Source organism: Wyeomyia smithii, chromosome 3 (genome assembly GCF_029784165.1).
Source record: "Wyeomyia smithii strain HCP4-BCI-WySm-NY-G18 chromosome 3, ASM2978416v1, whole genome shotgun sequence".
Classification (NCBI taxonomy): domain Eukaryota; kingdom Metazoa; phylum Arthropoda; class Insecta; order Diptera; family Culicidae; genus Wyeomyia; species Wyeomyia smithii.
In genome coordinates, this window is record NC_073696.1 from 133,313,294 (window position 1) to 133,337,077 (window position 23,784).

The following is a 23,784-nucleotide window of genomic DNA, read 5'->3' on the forward strand; positions in this document are numbered from 1 at the left end:
GGGGTATACGGCAACGATACATGTTTAGTTCTCTCTCTGGTTTGTAGTGTTGTACGCTGCATGGACTCGTTGTTTAAGTATTCGTTGTAGGAAATGTGTTGGGTAGTTGTTCAGCGGTAGTATCGATTTAGCTTTTTGTATGCTTACAAATCTTTTCTCGACATCAGTCAGTTTAATTGCTCGGTCGAAAAGTGCGATTGCAGAGTTTTTCTTATGGGCATATGGGCTTTCCGATGTGAAGTCTAGGTACCGACCTTTTTTTTGTTTCGGAAACCACATTTTAGTTATCTTTGCCTCTGTCCTTGTTAGTGTTATGTCCAAGAACCTCAGTGAACCGGATTGTTCCTTCTCCACCGTGAATTTGAGTGACATTTCCATCGTGTTAAATTCACGTACCACGTTTTTCTTGTGGGCATATGGGCTTTCCGATGTGAAGTCTAAGTACCGACCTTTTTTTTTGTTTCGGAAACCACATTTTCGTTATCTTTGACTCTGTCCTTGTTAGTGTTATGTCCAAAAACCTTAGTGAACTGGATTGTTCCTTCTCCACCGTGAATTTGAGTGACATTTCCATCGTGTTAAATTCACGTACCACGGCATCAATTTCGTCTTCTTTCCCCACACAAAGCATCAACGTATCGTTTGTAAGTGATCAACGAGATTCCCCTATGAAGCAGTTTTGCCATGCATTTTTGTTCCAGTTTTTCAATAACGATATTTGTAACTACAAGGTGATAAAGGTGAGCCCACCGGAACGCCAAAACATTGGTTGTAGACCTTCCCTTCGTAGTGGAAAAACAACGCACCTAGTACCGCTTGCATCGCATTTTTTAAGCTGTCCCATGGAACGGTTGTGTAATTACGCATTTGGTGCCATTTCTCTTCTATATATTCATACACTTTGTGCACAGGTACGCTTGTATAGAGAAACGACATCTAGAGAGTCGATCACGCATCCCTCCGGTACTTGTGTATTCAAAATTTCTTCCGCAAAATCAAAGCTGTTTCGAATATGATACTGTGTCTTCCCTACAAGGTTTTCGAGAATTTCTGCCATGTATTGAACCATCTTATAAGTGACGTATCCCACTGTTGATACCACTGGTCTGAGCGGACGGTTCTCTTTGTGTAGTTTCGGTAGGCCGTAGATACGTAGTGGATAGCAATGAAACGTTTTAATTTGTTTTTGATGTACGTCTCTATATGCCCTTCTACCCACCATTCCTCTACAATATCGTTCAGTTTCTTTAGTGTTTTATTCGTTGGGTTACTTTTTCAGTAGTGTGTATGAGGAAGCATCGTTTACTAGCTCCGTCATTTTTTGCCGTTATTCGTCTGTCGTCATCACCACAGTTTTGTTTCCCTTATCCGCTCTGGTTATGCAGATCTCGGGGTGTTGTTCCAGTGAACGGACATGAGTTCGATTTATGGCGTACGGGAACAAAAATCATCCTGCTGATCGACAACGTGCGCAAAATGAGCATGAATAGAAGTTAGAGAGATCCACACTGTGATGCACACGAAAAAATAGTTTGTAAGAGTTTGTAATATTTTGAAAAAATCATTATGTGGGTTATTTAATTTGTTTTTTTTTTATATGATTAAAGGATGGCTGAAAAATAGTAAGCTGAAACGTAAACTATATTGTTAAATCTCACGAAAAAATCAATTGAAACCCGAGAAGGTTAGATTTACGGTGATTCGAACCCGGAGAACACAAATAGGAGAAGAGAATATCTAAACTTTTCTGCAACCGCCTGCAAATGACACGAAGACTTTGTCCTGCCTCTTGTTTGAATGTACGCTAAAGGCATTGGTGCAACTACGGGGGGGGGGGGGGTCTAGGGGGGAATGTTTGTATTCCACTTTTTTTCTAGAGGCTATTAAAAAGGTGGCTTTGTAAGGTCAGCAAGCAGGATCGATTCTCATGCTTAGCTCTGCTCAATTTTAATTTTTTGTCCTTCCAAAAATAAAATGTCCTCCGAAAAAAAATTCAAGAATTTTTTTTTTCAAAAACTTATAAGGCCGTTACAAATTTTATTTTCATTTTATGTCACCTCCCCCCCCCCCCCCTCCTTCAAAAATCTTGAATATTGGAAGGGGAAGAAAAAAAAACTCAAACCGTTTTGTTCATTTCATTGGTTTTCCGACAGCAAAAATGCTTAATTTAGCAACAAACAAGTCAGGTTACAGCGAGAGTGTCGTCGAAAGGCAAGCGAAATATATAATAATAATAATAAAGTGATATTTTTCAACATTTATTTGAGTGCAAGTTACAAACGTCATTACTTGCACACAAACTTTGATCACAGATATTTCTTTTTTTTTCGTCTCGGTGTTATTTATTTTTTGCCACCCCCTCTGCTAACTTTGATAACCTTGGACATAATAAAAATTCTAAATTTGTATCAGCCTAACTTGTTTTTCCCTGATTTCTCTATGATCGGACCGATTGCATTGATTAGGTAATCTTTTGTAGTTTTTATAGAAAAATAGTTTTTTAAAAAATGAGCTCTTTTAGATAGGGTAAATGACCCAATAGTGGAGGAGCTAAGCACGAGTTATGCATGTTTAGCCATGTTTTGGCTAAGAAAAACGAATCTAGCTGGTCCGTTTCACTATTTTCTGTTGAAATGGGTTCTATTTGATAATTTTGCACCTTAAAATTGACTTTGAACCCGTTTTGGGGGGTTAAATTAACTAAAATTAGTTGTACGCTTTTGTTCCAATAGTTGCGGTAGAGTTCCTATAGTTGTGAATGGGTGTTCCTGTAGTTGCGGTTTATAAAACACTCGTGTTTGCTTGGTTAAATGAAGGTATTTGCCTCGCATGAAGTGGTTTTTGATTGTTTTACTATTTATCATATTGTTTTTAATAGGTTGACAAGTCGGTTTGCAAGTAAATACAAAAATGCACGAAGTTAACTAAGAGACGGATTTTGCGCCAATTTGGTCAGATGTTGGCAAAATTCAGTGAGGGTGTAGGTTTTATTAAAATAAAACAAATTTTGCATACTTTTTATAAAATGTCTTTAGACTAACATTTGAAAAGGGCTGAAATTGGCTGAAGAGAAAGACCAATGGCACTCATTTTGAAATATTCAGAAGAATTTTTTTTCACAAATGGTGACTTCTCAACACTGTAAGTTAGAGTCTATTATCTCTGCTTCGTACCATGTTTGCCCTTACATTTTTGACGTTAGTGTTTACTAAAAGAGCGACCGAAGCTGTGAAAGGTTCGTTAAAAGAATTACAAGACCAAAAGCAGTGGGTAAGCATCGATTAAGAGGTCATAAATGCATAATACAGCATTTTAGGGGTGAGAGCGATAGCTTTTGTGGCCGATCATGTATGAAGTATCGGTAAATACACGGTGTCAGGGGAAGGTGGGGTTCAAAAATTGAATAGTAATAAGTTACATCATTTAGGTGTGTCCCCTAGTACCTGCTTGTCCCTAATATACACAAGTAGTCCCACATACATATGATCTGATAAACGTAAATCAGAATTGCGAAACATACCGCAACTATAAGAGCATAGTGTATCCTGTGATCCAATAGTGGAGGAAGTAATTTATAAATAATATGATCATCTATTACCGAACTTCACCTTTGCAACAGTTTCCATAATAAACTGTTATCTGGGAAAATAATTATATGCGTAATAATCGTACTAAAACCACACACATATCTTAAAACAATCGTGGACAAAAAAAGAAAATGGGTATTGAGTGGTGCCTTCCGGGTAAGTTTCTGAAAAATACAGTATTTATCAGTAATTTGGATATTTTCAGTATATATTGTTGTAGTAACATATGTACTTATGATTAGTCTATTATTTCTTCAACATGTAGCATAAGCAATTCGGTTCTAATTAGTTTAAACGATGAATTTAAAAGCGATGCCGCAACTATTGGTACTACCACAACTATTGGATCATCTACCCTAATTAGATAATTTTTCGGAAAAACAAAATTATTATCTACTAGTTGAACATTCCCGGCGAAGCTCCAGATCGAAGGTTTCGAAATTAGGATTAATTTGTTATATATCATTGCTGCATTAGCACAACCCACATCAAAAATATTTCACTTCGTATACATCAATATTCGGAGAACGCACAGAACGGAAATACCCATATTGGATTGTATTTTGTGAATTTGGGTTGTTTTACAGAAACTGGGAGTCGCCATTTCGGATTTCAAAATGACGTATGTACTTTCGGAAAATGTTGTGTAGGGTCATCTCAATTCTGAATATGGGTGATATTCGGGCCATTCGACAATCGTTTACAGTAAATTCTCTTTTTGTATAACTTTCTAAAGAAAGGAATCAAGAAGAATTGAGCATGACTATTCATGTTTACTTCTCCTCTACAATAATCTCTAAAGAGATGACATGTTATTTTTTTTTTCAAACGAAAATGTTTGTTAATGTCCAGGGAACGCGTCTGACATGAAGGTTTTCTGATAACCAACAATTGTGTTTTCATTCCCAAATTACGTACAATTAAAAAAACGGGACTTTCAATGCCCAAGTCGCCTCTCAATCGATGTTCAAACCAATGAAATGTGACATTTCTTCCAGTTGAATGTCCCAAGATCTAGTTTAGGTAAAAGTAAAAAAGGTATTACGAATACCGTAATGTGTTACTATTTACAAAACTACGGAAACATCAGAAATGTATTTTTTTCTATGCTTGACTCGCATTAAATCAGAAAATGAGTTTTTCTTCAAGGAAATGTTTGCGGATGTGAAGGAACAACGAACATTTTATTGAAAAAACCTAAATTGATCCACCTAGCGGTCAGACCCAGCATTTCTCATTCAAACTTATTATTTGTAAAAATAGATTTACATGAACTGCCGCTCATGACAAGTCCGTCCCAATTGCATTTTTATCAATTTTGAGTTTATTTATGGAACCAATTCCTTTTTATATCTACTGTATGAGGTTTGATTGAACTTTACGCGTTCTACATCGTGTGGCTCTAGCTGATGTACAATGTTTTCTTCAAGACAAAGTTTCCAGCAGTAGCTTCTTTCAGCTGCTGTTTGTTGACAGTGAACGCTTTAGGTGTGTCACTGTATTGTTAGTTAAACAGGCATTCTTTAGTTAATAATACTTTTCGTATTTTATCCGTATTTTATGTAAAGACGTCGTTAAGAATTGTTCAATTATTGTCGCGAATTTCGTTTTGAAGAATTTGTCAGTCATATCAAATACTTCGGTACGCTACTTAGCTGTTTTTTAACGGAGAAAACATTTTCCTAAGCTATAGGTGTTCTTTCATATTTGCCTTCACTGCTACGTAAAAGCTGTCCGCCGTCACGAACGTGTGACCGCTCTCAGGAAAATTTAGAACAAGTTTTTACACCTAAACTGATTTTAAATTTATTAGTAGTATCAAATGTAAAAACAAAATCTTATTTTATTTTGAGCCGCACAGTTGGTACATTGTGTTATGCTTCTCACAAAATACTACAAGGTATACAGCCCTAGGGGTTGTATGAAATTGTGACGTAGGACTGAATGTATATATTATATGCTGCGATTGTAGTATTGAATATTTTGTTGGCCGCGCATAAAAATTGCTCTCCGCTGTGCCCTCCAGTAGCTGTGTCAGCAAAATATCCTGCAGCGTACGATGGTAACTGTTGCTGCCGTATGCAAAATAAAGGTAACATGCTCCGCACTGACTGGAAGTTGACTCGTATGCAGCTCTCGCTTCTCAATGTCGTGTACCTTTAACAGCTGCACTGCACTCGCTATTGTGTAACAAATAAACTGAAGCTGAATTTCCTACACGCAGTCTTTTGTATCGAGTTCAGAGTAGATTTTTGCCATTAGGGCGTGGCCACACAGTTTAGAGAAAAACAAACAAACCAAAACACTTCGTTGAGTCAAAATATGTAGGCAGTGAAATTTATTTCGTCCATGGTAATAACAATCTGTGCTTGGGAAGCAAGCCAATAAGGAGGGAAATGTACGGGAAAGCTTGACCTTGGAACTTTCCACCTTTTTTCACCATTAAACAGTAAAGGAACAATGTTGAATATTATATCAAAAAATTGTTACACATTTTATCTATCCACCGACATATAAATGACTAAGATGCATTAAGTCGTTCGCTTGCTATAATCGTTTGAAATCTGATGCAACATTTGCCAGTTTCATTTTCAATTTCACTAAGTGTAATCTAGAGATGGTCGGGTATGGGAAATTTGTGACCCGTACCCGACCCGTACCCGATTCATCGAGAATTTTCAAACCCGTATCCGACCCGAACCCGAAGTCGGGTTTGTTTAAAATACCCGTACCCGACCCGAACCCGAATTTTTTTTCAACTACCCGTACCCGGCCCGTACCCGAAAGAAAAATACTTCGAAATTGCCGGTACTCGACCCGTACCCGACCCGTCCTGGATTTTTTTATATTATTTTTTTTCTGGTCACCTCGTACATTTTATGCACTGATTGTCGACTGAGTTTGGCTAGAACCGAGTGTTACGTATGATTCTCTGCTGAAGATTTCTATTTTGTTTTAAAACGGTTTTTGTCTTTGCTAATGGGTGTGAGCGCTTGTTTAAATCAACAACAGCGGCATCACTGACGGTTTTCGTCTTCGATAATGAATGTGCACGCTTGCTTATAGCGACACTAGCGGCATTATTGCCCACTAAGCAAAATTTCAAAATAATCGTTATTTTCTGGTCGAAGAGATCGTTATCGAGTGGCACGTCTGTTTGTCTGTGGTTCGAAATTGTTACCAAACGATATTTTTTTGATACCCGAGTAATAATTACGTAGAAGGCATTCCGGAAAGAGTTTATTTGCAATCGGTGCAAGTACAAAATTGTCGCTACATAAAACAGAAGTTGGTTCAGCAATTCCTCAAATTTCGAAAGAAAGCCGGCTCCCAGAATCCAGAAAGCGCAAGTTTAATAATCGAAATACGCTGGCAGGATTATTACTGAAAGCTTATGAAATTTATTATTTACGTGAAAATAAAACCAATATGTCATGTGTACCCTACACTGAATACAAATATTTTTTCAAGCGGCGATACTTTCAAGTTTTTAAAATACCTACTACTAAAAGATGCTTTTTTCCTGGTTCTAATTGACAGCTCATTCTGGTTCATTCGACAATCCCACAGCTTCTTATCCGTTTCTCCCTCCCAGACCAAGTCTATGCTAAAACACCTAGGCTTGAAAAGTTAATAATTAAATTCTCATAATGCACGAGAATCGAATTACCCGTACCCGACCAGTTGAGAATTTTTCAAACCCGTACCCGACCCGAACCCGAAGCCTTGGTTTTTAAATTACCCGTACCCGACCCGAACCCGAAAAAATTTTTTTGGCGTTACTAAATTTAAAATAGCCGTACCCGACCATCTCTAGTGTAATCTAGTATAGAAAACAAAGACGTAGTCCTACGTTAAAACTAGTTGAATGAAGCACGAGAGAAGGTCATTTATGACTTGACCAGCGCTGGATTCATTCCAAACGCAAGCTATAGTACCGCCATCGATTTGCAGTAGTTCGTTTTTCATCACTAGTCGTAGTTGGCTATGGGACTGACTTGCTATCATTCTGGCTACGTGCCGTAAAAGTAATTGCATGTGAGTCCCAGCTTATGATTTTCAACAAATTTCAATCAAATTTCGGTTTTTATGCAAGCTTCATGATGCAAAAGTGTTAGATTGTCATTGCAGTACTAAATTCTGTTGATGGTCTTGATTGAAAAATCATTTGAGTCCAAAAATTCACCTAAAGCGTTACGATTTTCAATTGCTGTTTTTTTCTTGTCAGCACCAAAACGCAAATGGGACAGACTTGCCATGAGTAAATGTATATTCACTCTTTAGGTTCTAAAAAATTGATATTGTAATCTATACATATCAAAGTGCAGTCAGGTCTGTCTGATCCATATAGGCTCGAAAACTACCGAATAAAGGTTCATATGATAGTTTGAGACCCCTCTCTCTTCTGGAAGCGAGTGGTCCCATACAAATGAAACATAAATTTCTGCACAATTCAAGAACAAACCAAGCAAATGAAACCGAATTTGGCATGTGGATGTTTTAAGGGGTAACAAATATGTCCATAATAGTTGGACGCCCCTTCCTTTTCTGGAAGGGAGGGTTTCAATACAAATGAAACACAAATTTCGGCACATCTCGAGAACTAATCAACTAAATGGAATCAAATTTGGCAGGTGAATGTTTTTAGTGATAAAAAATATGTCCATAATATTTTGACACAAATGAAACACAATTTTCTGCACATCTCGAGAACTAACAAACTAAATAAAACCAAATTTGGTTGGTGAATGTTTTAAGAGGTAACAAATATGTGCATAATGGTTTGACACCCCGCCCTTTTTTATAAGGGAGAGGTCCCTCACAAATGAAACACAAATTTCGCACAGCTCAAGGACCAATGTAAAAAAATACAACCAAATTTGGTATGTGAATGTTTTTAGAGGTAACAAATATGTCCATAATGGATCGAGGCCCCTCCCTTTTCTGGAAGCACATGTTTCTGCACAAATTTCTGCACATCTCGCGAGCTAATCAACTGAATGGAACCATATTTGTTAGGTGAATGTTTTTAGTGGTAACAAATATGTTCCATAATCGACCTCAGGCAACATTTTGGATTGTAGGATGGTAAATGCCGGTTTCTGGAAAACAGCCAAAAATGGCCGATTTCCACCCAATATAATAATATCCGGATCTAGAATGATACACAGGAGCTAAAATCGACAACAGATACCATTTTGAATTCTAAGATGGCAACTTCCGGTTTCTGAAAAACAGCTGAAAATGACCAAATACCACCCAATATGAGTGTTTTTTTAACCAGTATGACGTTCAAAATCCAGAAATTGTTTCCAAATGCCATTATGAAATCGAAACTGGCGACTTCCGGTTTCGGAAAAACAGCGGCAAACGACCAAATACCACCCAATATGGGTATTTCCGGAATCGCAATGATGCACTGAAGCCACAAATCGACTTCAGACAACATTTTAAATTGTAAGATGGAAACTTCCGGTTTCTGGAAAACAGCCTGAAATGGACGTTTCCCATTATATATGAGTATCTCCGGAACCAGAAAGATCCACAGAAGCTAAAAATTGATCACAGACACAATCTTGAATTCTAAGATGGTGACTTCCGGTGTCAGGCAAACAGCCGGAAATGAGCAAATACCATTCAATACATTCGGATTCAGAACTCGACCTTCTGTTTTATTCATACACGGACTTCGCAGCTAACTGTTTAGTGTACAGGACAATTGCGAGGCTAGCACTACGAATCCTACTGACACTTACATTCTTTCCCGAGCCGAGACTCGAACCTACAATCGTACCTCGAGACCGTCTGAGATATTTTTCTGTATGTATAAAATCATCTACAACCATACTTCAAACATACTCAAACATACGTAGTGTTGTGAATAATATCTCAACTTTTAGCAACTACCTATTATTTTTCCTCAAATGTCTTCCCTGAACATTAACGAACATTTTTTGATGCAAAACAATCACATATTAGAGCATTGAATTTCAATTTAGAGACAAATTGAGCCCAAATAGTCATGACTTTGCATGTTTTACGTAGTGTTGTGAGTAATATCTCAATTTTCAGTAATCAGAAACCTATTATTTCTTCTCAAATGTCATTCCTGAACATCAACGAATATTTCATTAAAAAAAATACACACCATCGCTGTGAATTCTGATTTATTTTGCATTCCTCACGTGGTTTCCTAAAAAATATTTATATTTTAAATCATAATTGTGCCTTTCATTTTGCCTCAAACATCTTTCCTGAACATTAACGAACATTTTATTATAAAAATCTCACAGATCATAACTGTGAATTTAGATTTAGAGGCAAATTCAACATAAACAGTCATGATTTTGTATGTTTCACGTAGTTTTGTGATTAATATCTCGATTTTTTAATAATCAGATACCTGTTATTTTTTCTCAAATGTGCTTCAACAAACATTTTAATGCAAGAAAAATCACATGTCATCGCTTTGACTTTTGGTTTAGAGACGAATTGAGTATAAAACGTCATAATTTTACATGTTTTACGTAGTTTTGTGAATAATATATCAAGTTTCAGTAATCAGATACATATCATTTTTCCTTAAATGTCTTTCATAAACATTAATGAACATTTTAATGAAAAAAGAATCATATGTCATCAATTTGAATTTTGAATTAGAGGCAAATTCAGCACAAAAAGGCATATTTTTGCATGTTCTACGTAGTTTTGTGAATAATATCTCAAGTTTTAGTAACCAGGTACCTATTATTTTTCTCAAATGTCTTTCCTGAACATCAACGAACATTTTGATGTAAAAAAACCTACATGTCACTGTTTATTTTTTGATTCAGAACGATTCAAAATGATGATGATTACTTGTACACTTCAGAGACGGAGGGAGTAATATCAAGAAGATCAAGAGTTACGGATTTCCATTTTTATATAGTTATTATCTACAACTTTGCCGAAGACGTCACACCGATCCAACAAACCGTTCTGGCCCTAAAAATATTTTTAATCATCAATACCTTCCCAAAACTGCATTTTTCAATAGCCTCTCGAAAATGAGTCGTGTTTCAAAACATTCAACCAATAGCACAAAATGGCATCATTTGCCTATAGAAACGTCTATGCAAAGTTTTAGCCAAATCAAAAATGGTCGTTCAAATTGGTTGCCCGTTTTTTGTGGAATTGCTCAAAATTCAAAATTGCTCCTGAGTCGGTCTCACTGAAGAAGATGGCATAAACACAAACTAACAGACGTAACACTGGAACCTAGCTCCATCGCCACAAAAAAACGATCTTTTTAAATTTTCAATCACATAACAGTCATTGCGCGACAATGCCGGCTGGGGCACTGTCATGCAAATATAGTTCTCAAATTGAAACATGCACGTACGCTAGCGCTGACTGGGAAATACAAGACGCAGCGCGAACACGGCAGCAGATGGTACTAGCGTTATTAACTTAAAGTACTGATATCATTCGAACGATGATTTTATTGCAAATTTGTTCGACGTGTTATGTCTGTTAATCTGTGGTATAAAGATGTACGTTTAGCCTTTAAGCTTGAACTTACAATTTTAATTGTAACACCTTCAATTTAAAATTAAACAGTACTGTTAAACCTATTTTAAGTTTAGTTGTAGAAATCGCAAACAATCATACATATTCCAGTTTTATTAACCCGTAAAGACCCGGGACGGAACTTTTTTTTAGAAAATGGTCGTTCTCAGCGATGCTGCGGCCGATTTGAGTAAACTCGGAATATTATTCAAGGGGAATAGTTGCTCTAAGTTTTAGTAAGGGTGCCACCCCTCTGAACCCCTCCCAGTTTATGTGAGACCCAAATATGTCTGTGCCTTTTTTTATTTTTTCCTACTGATTGAACAAACGCATGGATTTATCATACGTATCAAATGTCCTTTGCATCAAATCATGTCGAGTAGATGAAATACGATTAACAAAAGTAAATTTTGAAGTTACCAAATTATTTCAGTGCAAAATCACATAACTACGTATTTTCATAGAAAGTCAAAAAAGATGTTCTACTGAGGGAGATTGTAGCTGTGTCCTTCAAGTTTTCTACTCTACATTTTTAGAATTAGGTCTTCTAAGTCCAAATATGTTAAAAGATTCATTCTAGCATATACAGATTTTGAGAAAAACAAGTTTGAATTCACTAAAGTACGAATTTTCATGGAAATTCGATTTTCTCAGTCTCTCACAGTAGGTTTCTATTTTGTTTTTCCATTTTTCAACTTTGCATTTTTAGAAAAAGGTCTCCTGAATTCAAATATGGCGAAAGATTTATTCTAGCATGAACAGATTTTGAGAAAAACAAGTTTGAATTCACTAAAGTACGAATTTTCATGGAAATTCGATTTTCTCAGTCTCTCACAGTAGGTTTCTATTTTGTTTTTCCATTTTTCAACTTTACATTTTTAGAAAAAGGTCTTCTGGATTCAAATATGGCGAAAGATTTATTCTAGCATGAACAGATTTTGAGAAAAACAAGTTTGAATTCACTAAAGTACGAATTTTCATGGAAATTCGATTTTCTCAGTCTCTCACAGTAGGTTTCTATTTTGTTTTTCCATTTTTCAACTTTGCATTTCTAGAAAAAGGTCTCCTGAATTCAAATATGGCGAAAGATTTATTCTGGCATGAACAGATTTTGAGAAAAACAAGTTTGAATTCACTAAAGTACGAATTTTCATGGAAATTCGATTTTCTCAGTCTCTCACAGTAGGTTTCTATTTTGTTTTTCCATTTTTCAACTTGACATTTTTAGAAAAAGGTCTCCTGAATTCAAATATGGCGAAAGATTTACTCTAGCATGAACAGATTTTGAGAAAAACAAGTTTGAATTCACAAAAGTACGAATTTTCATGGAAATTCGATTTTCTCAGTCTCTCACAGTAGGTTTCTATTTTGTTTTTCCATTTTTCAACTTTACATTTTTAGAAAAAGGTCTCCTGAATTCAAATATGGCGAAAGATTTATTCTAGCATGAACAGATTTTGAGAAAAACAAGTTTGAATTCACTAAAGTACGAATTTTCATGGAAATTCGATTTTCTCAGTCTCTCACAGTAGGTTTCTATTTTGTTTTTCCATTTTTCAACTTTGCATTTCTAGAAAAAGGTCTCCTGAATTCAAATATGGCGAAAGATTTATTCTAGCATGAACAGATTTTGAGAAAAACAAGTTTGAATTCACTAAAGTACGAATTTTCATGGAAATTCGATTTTCTCAGTCTCTCACAGTAGGTTTCTATTTTGTTTTTCCATTTTTCAACTTTACATTTTTAGAAAAAGGTCTCCTGAATTCAAATATGGCGAAAGATTTATTCTAGCGTGAACAGATTTTGAGAAAAACAAGTTTGAATTCACTAAAGTACGAATTTTCATGGAAATTCGATTTTCTCAGTCTCTCACAGTAGGTTTCTATTTTGTTTTTCCATTTTTCAACTTTGCATTTCTAGAAAAAGGTCTCCTGAATTCAAATATGGCGAAAGATTTATTCTAGCATGAACAGATTTTGAGAAAAACAAGTTTGAATTCACTAAAGTACGAATTTTCATGGAAATTCGATTTTCTCAGTCTCTCACAGTAGGTTTCTATTTTGTTTTTCCATTTTTCAACTTTACATTTTTAGAAAAAGGTCTCCTGAATTCAAATATGGCGAAAGATTTATTCTAGCATGAACAGATTTTGAGAAAAACAAGTTTGAATTCACTAAAGTACGAATTTTCATGGAAATTCGATTTTCTCAGTCTCTCACAGTAGGTTTCTATTTTGTTTTTCCATTTTTCAACTTTGCATTTCTAGAAAAAGGTCTCCTGAATTCAAATATGGCGAAAGATTTATTCTAGCATGAACAGATTTTGAGAAAAACAAGTTTGAATTCACTAAAGTACGAATTTTCATGGAAATTCGATTTTCTCAGTCTCTCACAGTAGGTTTCTATTTTGTTTTTCCATTTTTCAACTTTACATTTTTAGAAAAAGGTCTCCTGAATTCAAATATGGCGAAAGATGTATTCTAGCATGAACAGATTTTGAGTGAAACATGGTTAAAACTATCAAAGTATGTACGTCTTAGACAAGTAATTATATCTGTATCTAACTAGATACCAGCAACTCGGTATCAAAGTTTTGGTTCATAGCATAGAGCAGAATTCGTATATTTATAAACCATACGGAATCTCGGGTTGGTTTAGAAATATACGAACTGAAAAAAAAAATTAAAGCCTTTCAAGTTTTAAAACAAAAAAAAGAGTCACGTGGCTTGTGATTAGTCTTTAGAGTAAATAAAGCGGACGATAGAGTTTTTTTTTTTGTTTTCTTGGACAATTTATACGGAGACTACGGTCGGAACTACGAATAACTAACCAAACCAACGAAGATAAAAAAATCGATGTGAGCACTGGCACCGCAAAACGTTTGTGTTAGTGTGTACCTTAGTGTACCTTAGTCAGTACCTTAGTACCTTAGTGAGTTCAAACTCGTTTTTCTCAAAATCAGTTCATGCTAGAATAAATCTTTCGCCATATTTGATTCAGGAGACCTTCTATAAAAATGCAAAGTTAAAAAATGGAAAAATAAAACAAAAATCTACTGTGAGAGACTGAGAAAATCAAATTTCCATGAAAATTCGTACTTTGGTGAATTCAAACTTGTTTTTCTCAAAATCTGTTCATGCTAGAATAAATCTTTCGCCATATTTGAATTCAGGAGACCTTTTTCTAAAAATGTAAAGTTGAAAAATGGAAAAACAAAATAGAAACCTACTGTGAGAGACTGAGAAAATCGAATTTCCATGGAAATTCGTACTTTAGTGAATTCAAACTTGTTTTTCTCAAAATCTGTTCATGCTAGAATAAATCTTTCGCCATATTTGAATTCAGGAGACCTTTTTCTAAAAATGTAAAGTTGAAAAATGGAAAAACAAAATAGAAACCTACTGTGAGAGACTGAGAAAATCGAATTTCCATGAAAATTCGTACTTTAGTGAATTCAAACTTGTTTTTCTCAAAATCTGTTCATGCCAGAATAAATCTTTCGCCATATTCGAATTCAGGAGACCTTTTTCTACAAATGTAAAGTTGAAAAATGGAAAAACAAAATAGAAACCTACTGTGAGAGACTGAGAAAATCGAATTTCCATGAAAATTCGTACTTTAGTGAATTCAAACTTGTTTTTCTCAAAATCTGTTCATGCTAGAATAAATCTTTCGCCATATTCGAATTCAGGAGACCTTTTTCTAAAAATGTAAAGTTGAAAAATGGAAAAACAAAATAGAAACCTACTGTGAGAGACTGAGAAAATCGAATTTCCATGAAAATTTGTACTTTAGTGAATTCAAACTTGTTTTTCTCAAAATCTGTTCATGCTAGAATAAATCTTTCGCCATATTTGAATTCAGGAGACCTTTTTCTAAAAATGCAAAGTTGAAAAATGGAAAAAAAAAATAGAAACCTACTGTGAGAGACTGAGAAAATCGAATTTCCATGAAAATTCGTACTTTAGTGAATTCAAACTTGTTTTTCTCAAAATCTGTATATGCTAGAATGAATCTTTTAACATATTTGGACTTAGAAGACCTAATTCTAAAAATGTAGAGTAGAAAACTTGAAGGACACAGCTACAATCTCCCTCAGTAGAACATCTTTTTTGACTTTCTATGAAAATACGTAGTTATGTGATTTTGCACTGAAATAATTTGGTAACTTCAAAATTAACTTTTGTTAATCGTATTTCATCTACTCGACATAATTTGATGCAAAGGACATTTGATACGTATGATAAATCCATGCGTTTGTTCAATCAGTAGGAAAAAATAAAAAAAGGCACAGACATATTTGGGTCTCACATAAACTGGGAGGGGTTCAGAGGGGTGGCACCCTTACTAAAACTTAGAGCAACTATTCCCCTTGAATAATATTCCGAGTTTACTCAAATCGGCCGCAGCATCGCTGAGAACGACCATTTTCTAAAAAAAAGTTCCGTCCCGGGTCTTTACGGGTTAACTCACAAGTGTTCTGTGTTGCACTGTCGTTCAACTTCTCTTTTACCTTCAATCTTGTCTGTAAACTGTGAATTCATTGCAAGTTCTGAATTCATTGTAGTAGTATTATTGCAACTTTGTATCGCACTGAGTTTTACCTTAGACCTTATTCAGATTCGCTTTTAAATACACCTCAATTTCAATCAACCGCGACCCTCCGCTTTCCAGAAGACTCAGGCTTGGTTTGCTCAGTGCCCTTTACTGATCCAATCATTTCTCTGGCCTGAGAGCTTTCAAATATCAAGCGTCTTTGTCCATCTCTCGACCACTGAGGCTCGTGCCGCAAGTTCAGTAATTTTTTTATTTGCAGCGACAACGGATGCTTGAAGCATGAGGAGACTCTGCTTCAGATCCCTTGAGAAGTTGCTGCGACCTGGACGCGTTAAGTGATTATGATTTCGAGCTGCTCTGATAGGTATATAACTCACGGTAGCGTATCCCGCTGTTTTCCTATGGCCTTTAACAGTGATAGCTCTCTCAGCGCTATGGCTGTCGTAGATCCGGTAGGTGTACCGCCACCATGCGCGGATGCGTTTTCCTCTGCACACATATGCAAATATGCAAATCAGTGCAATTCAGGAATTCAATAAAACTTTTTCGCCACTCTGCTATTTGTATGTTGGCTGAATGGGATGCCCCTCCACCCGCTATGCGAGATCATACTAGAGTAGTTGTGATTTTGACTCCATGGTTGTCTATGCTGGAGCAGCGCCAGCTAGTCTATAAAAAACGTAAGCGTCTTATGAGCAAATATGGCCGCATCCATTTCGGCGTTAGTCATGAAAGAGCTTCTGATTTTGATTCTACTTCTGCTTGATTCCCATCGGGAATTCGGATTGTACTAAAAGGTCTGCCAGGTTTTAGGGTACGGAGACCCCTGCAACGGTTTTTTCGTTATTTCAAGTCCAAAATCATGTTATGAAGTTCTGATTCTAATTTTATAACACTGTTGAATATCTCTATATTTTATACTACTTATCAGATTTTTTTAGGATAACCATGGTATTTTTTTTCTTTACAGTTTTTGAACGTCCTTGCTTTGGCTATACTTTCGGTGATCATTAGAACTAATAACTATCATTTATTATTGGAAAACTTAGATGAAGAGGAAGATGGTGAAACTGAGTCTCTCGCACCAATATTACCAACTCCATTGAGTAAAGTAGATCCTCCTTATGCATATCGTGATCATTTCCAGCAAACAGGATTGCGCAACGGTAATATAGAATACTGAGTTTATAACTCGCTAGCAGCATAATTGTTACATGTGAAACTTATGCTTCCAGCGCGCGACATCATACTTCATGAAACAATGCTTTAGCTGTGTTAATATTTCATTGAATTTTATTTCTAATAACTTTGCAGTTTTTTTACTTTTATTTTTTCTTTAAAATATTTCGCATGATAGAATATAAGAAACTGGTTAAGTGTTGTAAAAAATCGACACGTTACTGCCAAGTGGATTCCACTTACTTCTGTGCTAATAGATGAAACATTTCATATTTACGAGGAATACACTTGCGTTTCAGTTCACAACACAAAATCAAGTGTCTTACACTTCGATTTCCCATGTCATGCATACCAAAATCAATCATTTTACACTCAGATTTCAATGCTTACACACGTCAAATTGACGTGTCGTTTATCGTTTATTGACATTCATATATAAAGAGCATTAGGAATTAGCGTGCGATTTATTTTCAGTGTATGTCTCTCTGGCTCTTGCACACAAAACTAAATTCAGCTCAACATTTTCGATTGAGGGAAGCTTTCAAAATGTGTCCTTCCGCTATGCATAAAAAGATTCAAAGAAGAAAAGTTAACAACGAAAAATTTTTACAGCTAACAAAAGAAACTATCTCACTAACAGTAATGCATCGCACCGATACAGAATCAAACAGAGAACTCTATACTAGGGATGTAACGGATATCCGCATCCGCAAATGCGGAACATCCGCATGAAAATTGACATCCGCATTAGCATCCGCATCCGCATCATACCATGCGGATATTAAAAAAAAATATCGCTTCATAAAATATTGCAGAAAAATTTTCCTTGGTGTATTTACTGCTCGCCCAAATAACTTTTGCACTGGGGAGGGGCATGGTTATGTGAAATAATCAAAATAAAACACAAGGGATGCTTCGGATATTTGCATCCGCATCCGCGAATGCGGAACATCCGCATGGAAATTGACATCCGCATCAACATCTGCATCCGTAAACACATATACGCATCCGCATCCGCATCTGCAGATGTCTGAAAAATCACATCCGTAACATCCCTGCTCTATACACGAAAAGCAACGTGGTACTTCCAACGCCTGGTTGCTGGTTTCATCGAAAATCTTAGCCTAATAAATGAATATTAGATGATATGTTTTCAATGATTGTCCGACTTTTCCTAGAAAACCATTCCCCGTAAAATAAAGTGTCGAAGGATTTTCCCCAGAATGAACCATTCTCCAGAATACCAAATCCCAGAATACACTAGTTACCAGAATTCTAAACCCCTGAGAGTACAAGTTTCCAGCAAACCGTTTCCCAGAATGCACCAATGCCCAGAAAATTATTCTCTAGCATCACCGTAACCAGAAAAAAAAACATTAGTACTCAGCTATTATATTGTTAACATTCTAAATTATTTGACATTTTTAATTAACACTTGCGACCTTGCTGACCCCTCCAGAGCCGAAAAAATGAAAATTCTTTTACCTGCCATTCCGCAAGATCTAAACCGAATTTGATCGAACCTTTTTCAAAAGATCACAAATTTATCATAGTTTTTTGACAGTTCATAGTTTTTTTGACATTTCTTCTAGACTTATCGAGGGGAACGGTGGGGTAAGTATCCCTCCAGAGACACAGGCTAAATTAAAAACGCTGCTTCAACATATCAAGCTTTAGGTTTTTGCAAAACAACACTATTAACGATCGATATTTCGCCACTTTGTTTTAATTAGATAGTCGGATTCCCTCAGCCTTGCCAGTTCTGAATTGACTGTTTATCGATGACTGCAGCCCAAGCCGAAGAGCGTATGAACTCGGGCGCGACGGGCGAGCGAGCTCACCGCACGTCCGCGTGAGCGGATGAACGGGCGGCCCACACCACCACACGGCCGAACGCCCCGGAGTGTGTTGAGGCAGAAGCGCGACACCCGCACGAACTGGGAGCACGCGTAGACCCTCGACCCGGCAGCCTCGTAGCCCGAGTCATCCCAGTCTTCAGAGCCAATCCTTATCCCGAAATTACGGATCTAATTCACCGACTTCCCTTACCTACATTGATCTATCGACTAGAGACTCTAAACGTTGGAAACCTGCTGCGGATTCGGTACAAGCTGTTGAGAGTTTCCGTTCCCCAGTCTACGATTTTCAAGGTTTAAGAAGAGAATATCGACACAGCAATTTAATACCATGCTCTACCAGCCTGTCCAACCATATCTCTGTATGAAAGACTTCCATGGCTAGTATGACTGGTAAAAAGATAAGAAAACTCTTCCGATATTTCTTGTTGGCTTCTCGAAGGAAAAAATTCATGTTACCATGATTTCAAAGGCGCTACAGTTTCCGGTGTGCACGCCAATGCAAACGTATACTTAACAAGCTCCGGAATTGTTACCGGGCTCCCTTTCGCTCGTTCAATATATACTAGTGGATGTTACATCAACCCAGGAAAACGAACGAACCTCTACAGAGGTAATTTCTGCAGGGGGGCTGCCCCCCATGTGAACTAGATTAACCGAATTGAGATAAGAAGGGGTATTTTAGATTTTTGGTCAAAGAACCTCAGAAATCAATTCGCTACTGTGTTTTTGTGGTCGACTTGTGATGTTCCTTCAGCTAAAAACGATTACTGAAAGTTCTCTAATTTTATGACTATGGCCTGGTGTCTAGTGCTTACTTGTTTACTCCATGAAAGAACAAATGTATTAGTTGACAATAAGTTGATTCAAATGATAGAATCGTTATACATTTCAAATATACAAAAACTCAGTTTTAACAGATTTTCCATGTTTGAAAAAATAAAAATGCATATTTCTTCGTTTTAGGATAACAGTTTTCTGGAAAACGATATTTTCTGGGAAATAGTTTTCTGGGCATTGGTTCATTTCGGATAATAACTTTCTGGGTAGCAGATTTCTGGTGATTGGTACATTCTGGGTTTTTGTTTTCTGGGGAAAAAGCTTCGGCGTTTTATTTTCTGGGGAATAGTTTTCGAGGAATTGTCATACAATCGTTTTCAATAACACGATGTATTTTACACGTTTTTTCTAGGATGATTTTCCAAATAACACGCTCTTTTTATTCGTCACTTTTTCAAATAACGCGATTTTTTACATGTTTTTTTGTCATCGTGTAAGACTGTAAAATTAAGTTTGGAATTGTAAGTTAAAGACTATGAATAAAACTCCCAACATTCGGGAGTTCCGCGTCGTCTAATCCTTCTGCCAGATCAGCTGCCGTATCCCGTAATTGCTGATCTTTTGAAAAAAGTATTTCCCAGCTAGCCAGCATTTCGTAAATTTTTGTTCCGATTTCTACTCCCTGTATGAGAATCCGGGATAGTCATTCGCAGTCAAGATGGTGTGCTGAATGGACTGCATTTCACGTCGAACCAATTAGGCCGTTACAAATTTTATTTTCATTTTATATCTTGAATATTGGAAGGGGAAGAAAAAAAGCTCAAACCGTTTTGTTCATATCTTTGGTTTTCCGACAGCTAAATGCTTAATTTAGCAACAAACAAGTCAGGTGACAGCGAGAGTGTCGTCGAAAGGCAAGCGAAATAAATAATAATAATAATTAAGTGTTATTTTTCAACATTTATTTGAGTGCAAGTTAGAAACGTCATAACTTGCACACAAACTTTGACCAAAGATATTTCTTTTTTTTCGTCTCGGTGTTATTTATTTTTTGCCACCCCCTCTGCTAACTTTGATAACCTTGGACATAAAAAGAATTCGAAATTTGTATCAGCCTTAGTGGTCAAACTAATTACAGGTTAACTGTTCAGGGAAGCTCATATGTCTGTCGCGAATGACATAGAACCAGCGTGCTGCGGCAACACACTCTGCTTTTACATTTCTCATATAAATCCGGTAGTACCACTGCACACTGGGCCAGAAATGGAATCTAGCGGAACGAAATTAATAGCGGTTTGATCAATCGGTTTCCAATCTTCTACAAAGTTTCTTGGTATAGTTAGGGCGTCATTTTGGATGTTTAAATAGGTTCGGAATTGAGCCACAAAGGTGGCGTTGCGATGCCAACTTCTTTCCTTTACACGCTAGAGCTTTCCAGTATTCGACAAAGTTGTAGAACTCCAAATTTCATGAAACTTTACAGAATATATAAAATTTCTAACTCTTCAAGTTTCAGAGATCTACGAGTTTTTATAAATTTTGTCTGAATTTCACGTTTTATTGTGATAATTTTATGAATTCATTCGAAATAATTTCTCGATAGAAATTTAAAAATGTAACTTTGTAGAAGAAACAAAATTTCTGTCACTTAATTTTTTTTGCAAATTTACGAGTTTTTGAAGAATTTGTTTGAGTTCACGTTTTTTGTAATAGTTTGTGATTCGAAACATTAAAATCACCATCTGCAATTGTTAGCCAAATGTAAAATGTTATTAAAAATGTTAAAATAATATTTCTAGTTGTATATTTCCATGTTATACGCTAAAGTTTTGTAGCTTAGAACGGTCTTTGGGATAGTAATAGTTTATTCGAGCTCGCTCAAATACTTGACTTACTCGAATTAATTTCATGAGATGTATTTATTCAAATAAAATAAATATACTTTTGCGGGTGTAATTAGAATAAGGATTTATTCATTTATAATCATCAAAGTAAAAGATTTTGAACATCAACTGGAAATTGACTTTTCTCAGTTAAAGCATAATCTTTTATCGGGCTCGATTCCCGATCGAGTCGAGGATCTTTTCGAGCTGGAAATTTTCTCGACTCAGCACTGGGGTACGGTGTATCGTTCTACTTATTCTACACATGCAAAATGTGCCAAAAACCATATCGATAAAGAATTCTCTCAACGCATAATCAATCTAGTTGATCTAGTTGACCGCTATTAGTTTCCAGGCTAAGCGTGCGATATTGTTTATCAAAAACTTAACATGTATGTTGTTTTTCAATCAAGAATGCCTAATCGAAAAAATAATCATTGTCATGAAGTAATTAATTAATTTTGTTGCAGATGACGTTGATATGAGCGGATTAGTGTTTCTTTGCATGATTGCTGTTACACTAATGCTCATATATGGAGCAGTTAAGGGAAAACCGTCTCACTTGTTACCATTCTTCTGTTTGCAAATCTTTGATTTCGCAATAGCAACGTATGCTAATTCGAGACATTAGAAAAGTACAAATCTTAACTATTTTTTTAGTCTTACAGCAGCAGGTCATTTATGCTACATACGATCAATGCATCTTTGGATAACGGAAAGTCAAAACCGTCTCCCATGGCGAGAAGAATTAATAAAGTTGAATCCCAAAACGTTGTCGGTACTTGTGCTAATAGGATTTATCTTTTTTATTTTATTGAAAGCATATTCAATTGGAATAGTTTGGCGTTGCTATAAATGCTTGACTTTGAAGCAACATAATCTGCGTTCAATGTTGCCGTATATTATTCCAGATACACCCGATGCAACAAATCATTGTCAGGTATGATTGCATATTTCAATTCATAAGAATCTTAAAAAAATATCTTGCAGGAACGAGACAACAATTCACTTCTGCCAGGGTATGAAGAAGCCATTGCTGGCTTGAAACAGTCCCCACCTCCTTCGTATGTGGTCGCAATGGCTATGAATAGCAAAACTGGTCCTGAAATAGTGCTTGCTGAATCATCAACCAGAATTGGTGACAATCAGACAGAGCCTCCACCATACAATTCTATTGAAACAGTTTCATCGCAACCAGACTCTGAAGTTTCTTCTAACAATAACAACCATTCCGTGGTAACATTAGAATCATTAACAAATAGTGAAACGATTACTGTTTCAACTAATAATAATTGCGCCTAAAATCACACCAGACTTGCATCTTTTATATAGTTCATTTTCATGTAATTTTCTAGAACATAAAATGTGTGTTTAGATGTCCAATATTCGCTTCGGTATAAAGATGCCTATTCAAATACAGTTTAGTTGTGTGACGCAATGCATGCATAAGGTAAAAAACAATCAAATTTGACCATATATGATTTTTGTTGTGAAACACCAGCACGAGAGAAATTATACCAAGTTACTACTAACTAGAATTTTGAACCTTTGAAAAAGAATGAAAACAAGGCGGTATTTAATATGTCAATATTTCTTTTAAACCTATTACATGATTGAAACAATGTAGCTAATTAAAATTACATTTGGATCGCTGTTGTAACTGTTCTTTAAGATTTAACGTAACGAGAAAGAACGTGTAAGTTTACGAAGACAAAATGAAACACAAAATGATTTATTCTTTATTGCCTACATCGACGTTGTATAACTTCATATTATTATGCTGGGAAACTAGTTTATCAAATCCTTCTAATTTTTATTTCAACTGGTTTTGTTGCTGTTCATGCAATGCTATATCGCAAAAAGATACACAATTCATTCTTTTTAACAATAAATATCAAAAAAGGCATTGTAGTATATAGTTTAATTGACAAAAATAGCTCGAAAGCCTTTGAATATAAAGAAAATTGTAAAAAAAACAAAAACAATTAGACTGATTGTCAGTGGAGTATTATTCTTCTTGGTTACCTGCATGCAACTACAGTGTCTGTTTCTACTGGTTAAAATCGAATGATTACAAGATAAGTGTAGTTTACTAAACCACTTCAAAAAAGAAAAATAAATTGTAATCGACGTACGGTAGATTAAAAAAAGTATAAAAGGAACTTCTTCACAGTAATTTCCACCATCACGTATTTATACATTTATAAAAAGCAGCTTAACTGAAGTCTACAACAAACTGTAAAGCAACCGAGTCCATTTAGATAGAAATGAACTCTAACTACCCTTACTAACACGCAGAGAATCCTAAGTAAGAATCCCCAGGATACCTTTATCTCGGTGACGGAACCATGAAAGAAATCGCAAACACGATCCGGAGGATTCCCACTCAGGAATC

At 35.9% G+C, this 23,784-nt stretch overlaps 1 protein-coding gene across 2 annotated transcripts in view; it reads left to right on the forward strand.

Annotated features, from left to right (window-relative positions):
* Positions 1-23,565, forward strand: part of LOC129731187 (lysosomal-associated transmembrane protein 4B) — a 70,771-nt gene extending 47,206 nt beyond the window's left edge. The window contains exons 3-6 of one of the 2 annotated variants that reach the window (XM_055691000.1): positions 16,662-16,857; positions 21,860-21,998; positions 22,050-22,329; positions 22,380-23,565. In XM_055691000.1, coding sequence (XP_055546975.1) covers positions 16,662-16,857; positions 21,860-21,998; positions 22,050-22,329; positions 22,380-22,691 — 927 coding nt within the window. In that variant the 3' untranslated portion in view covers positions 22,692-23,565. The remainder of the gene's footprint in view (positions 1-16,661; positions 16,858-21,859; positions 21,999-22,049; positions 22,330-22,379) is intronic. The other variant, XM_055691001.1, reaches the window with a different exon arrangement.
* The last annotated feature ends 219 nt before the right edge of the window (positions 23,566-23,784 follow it).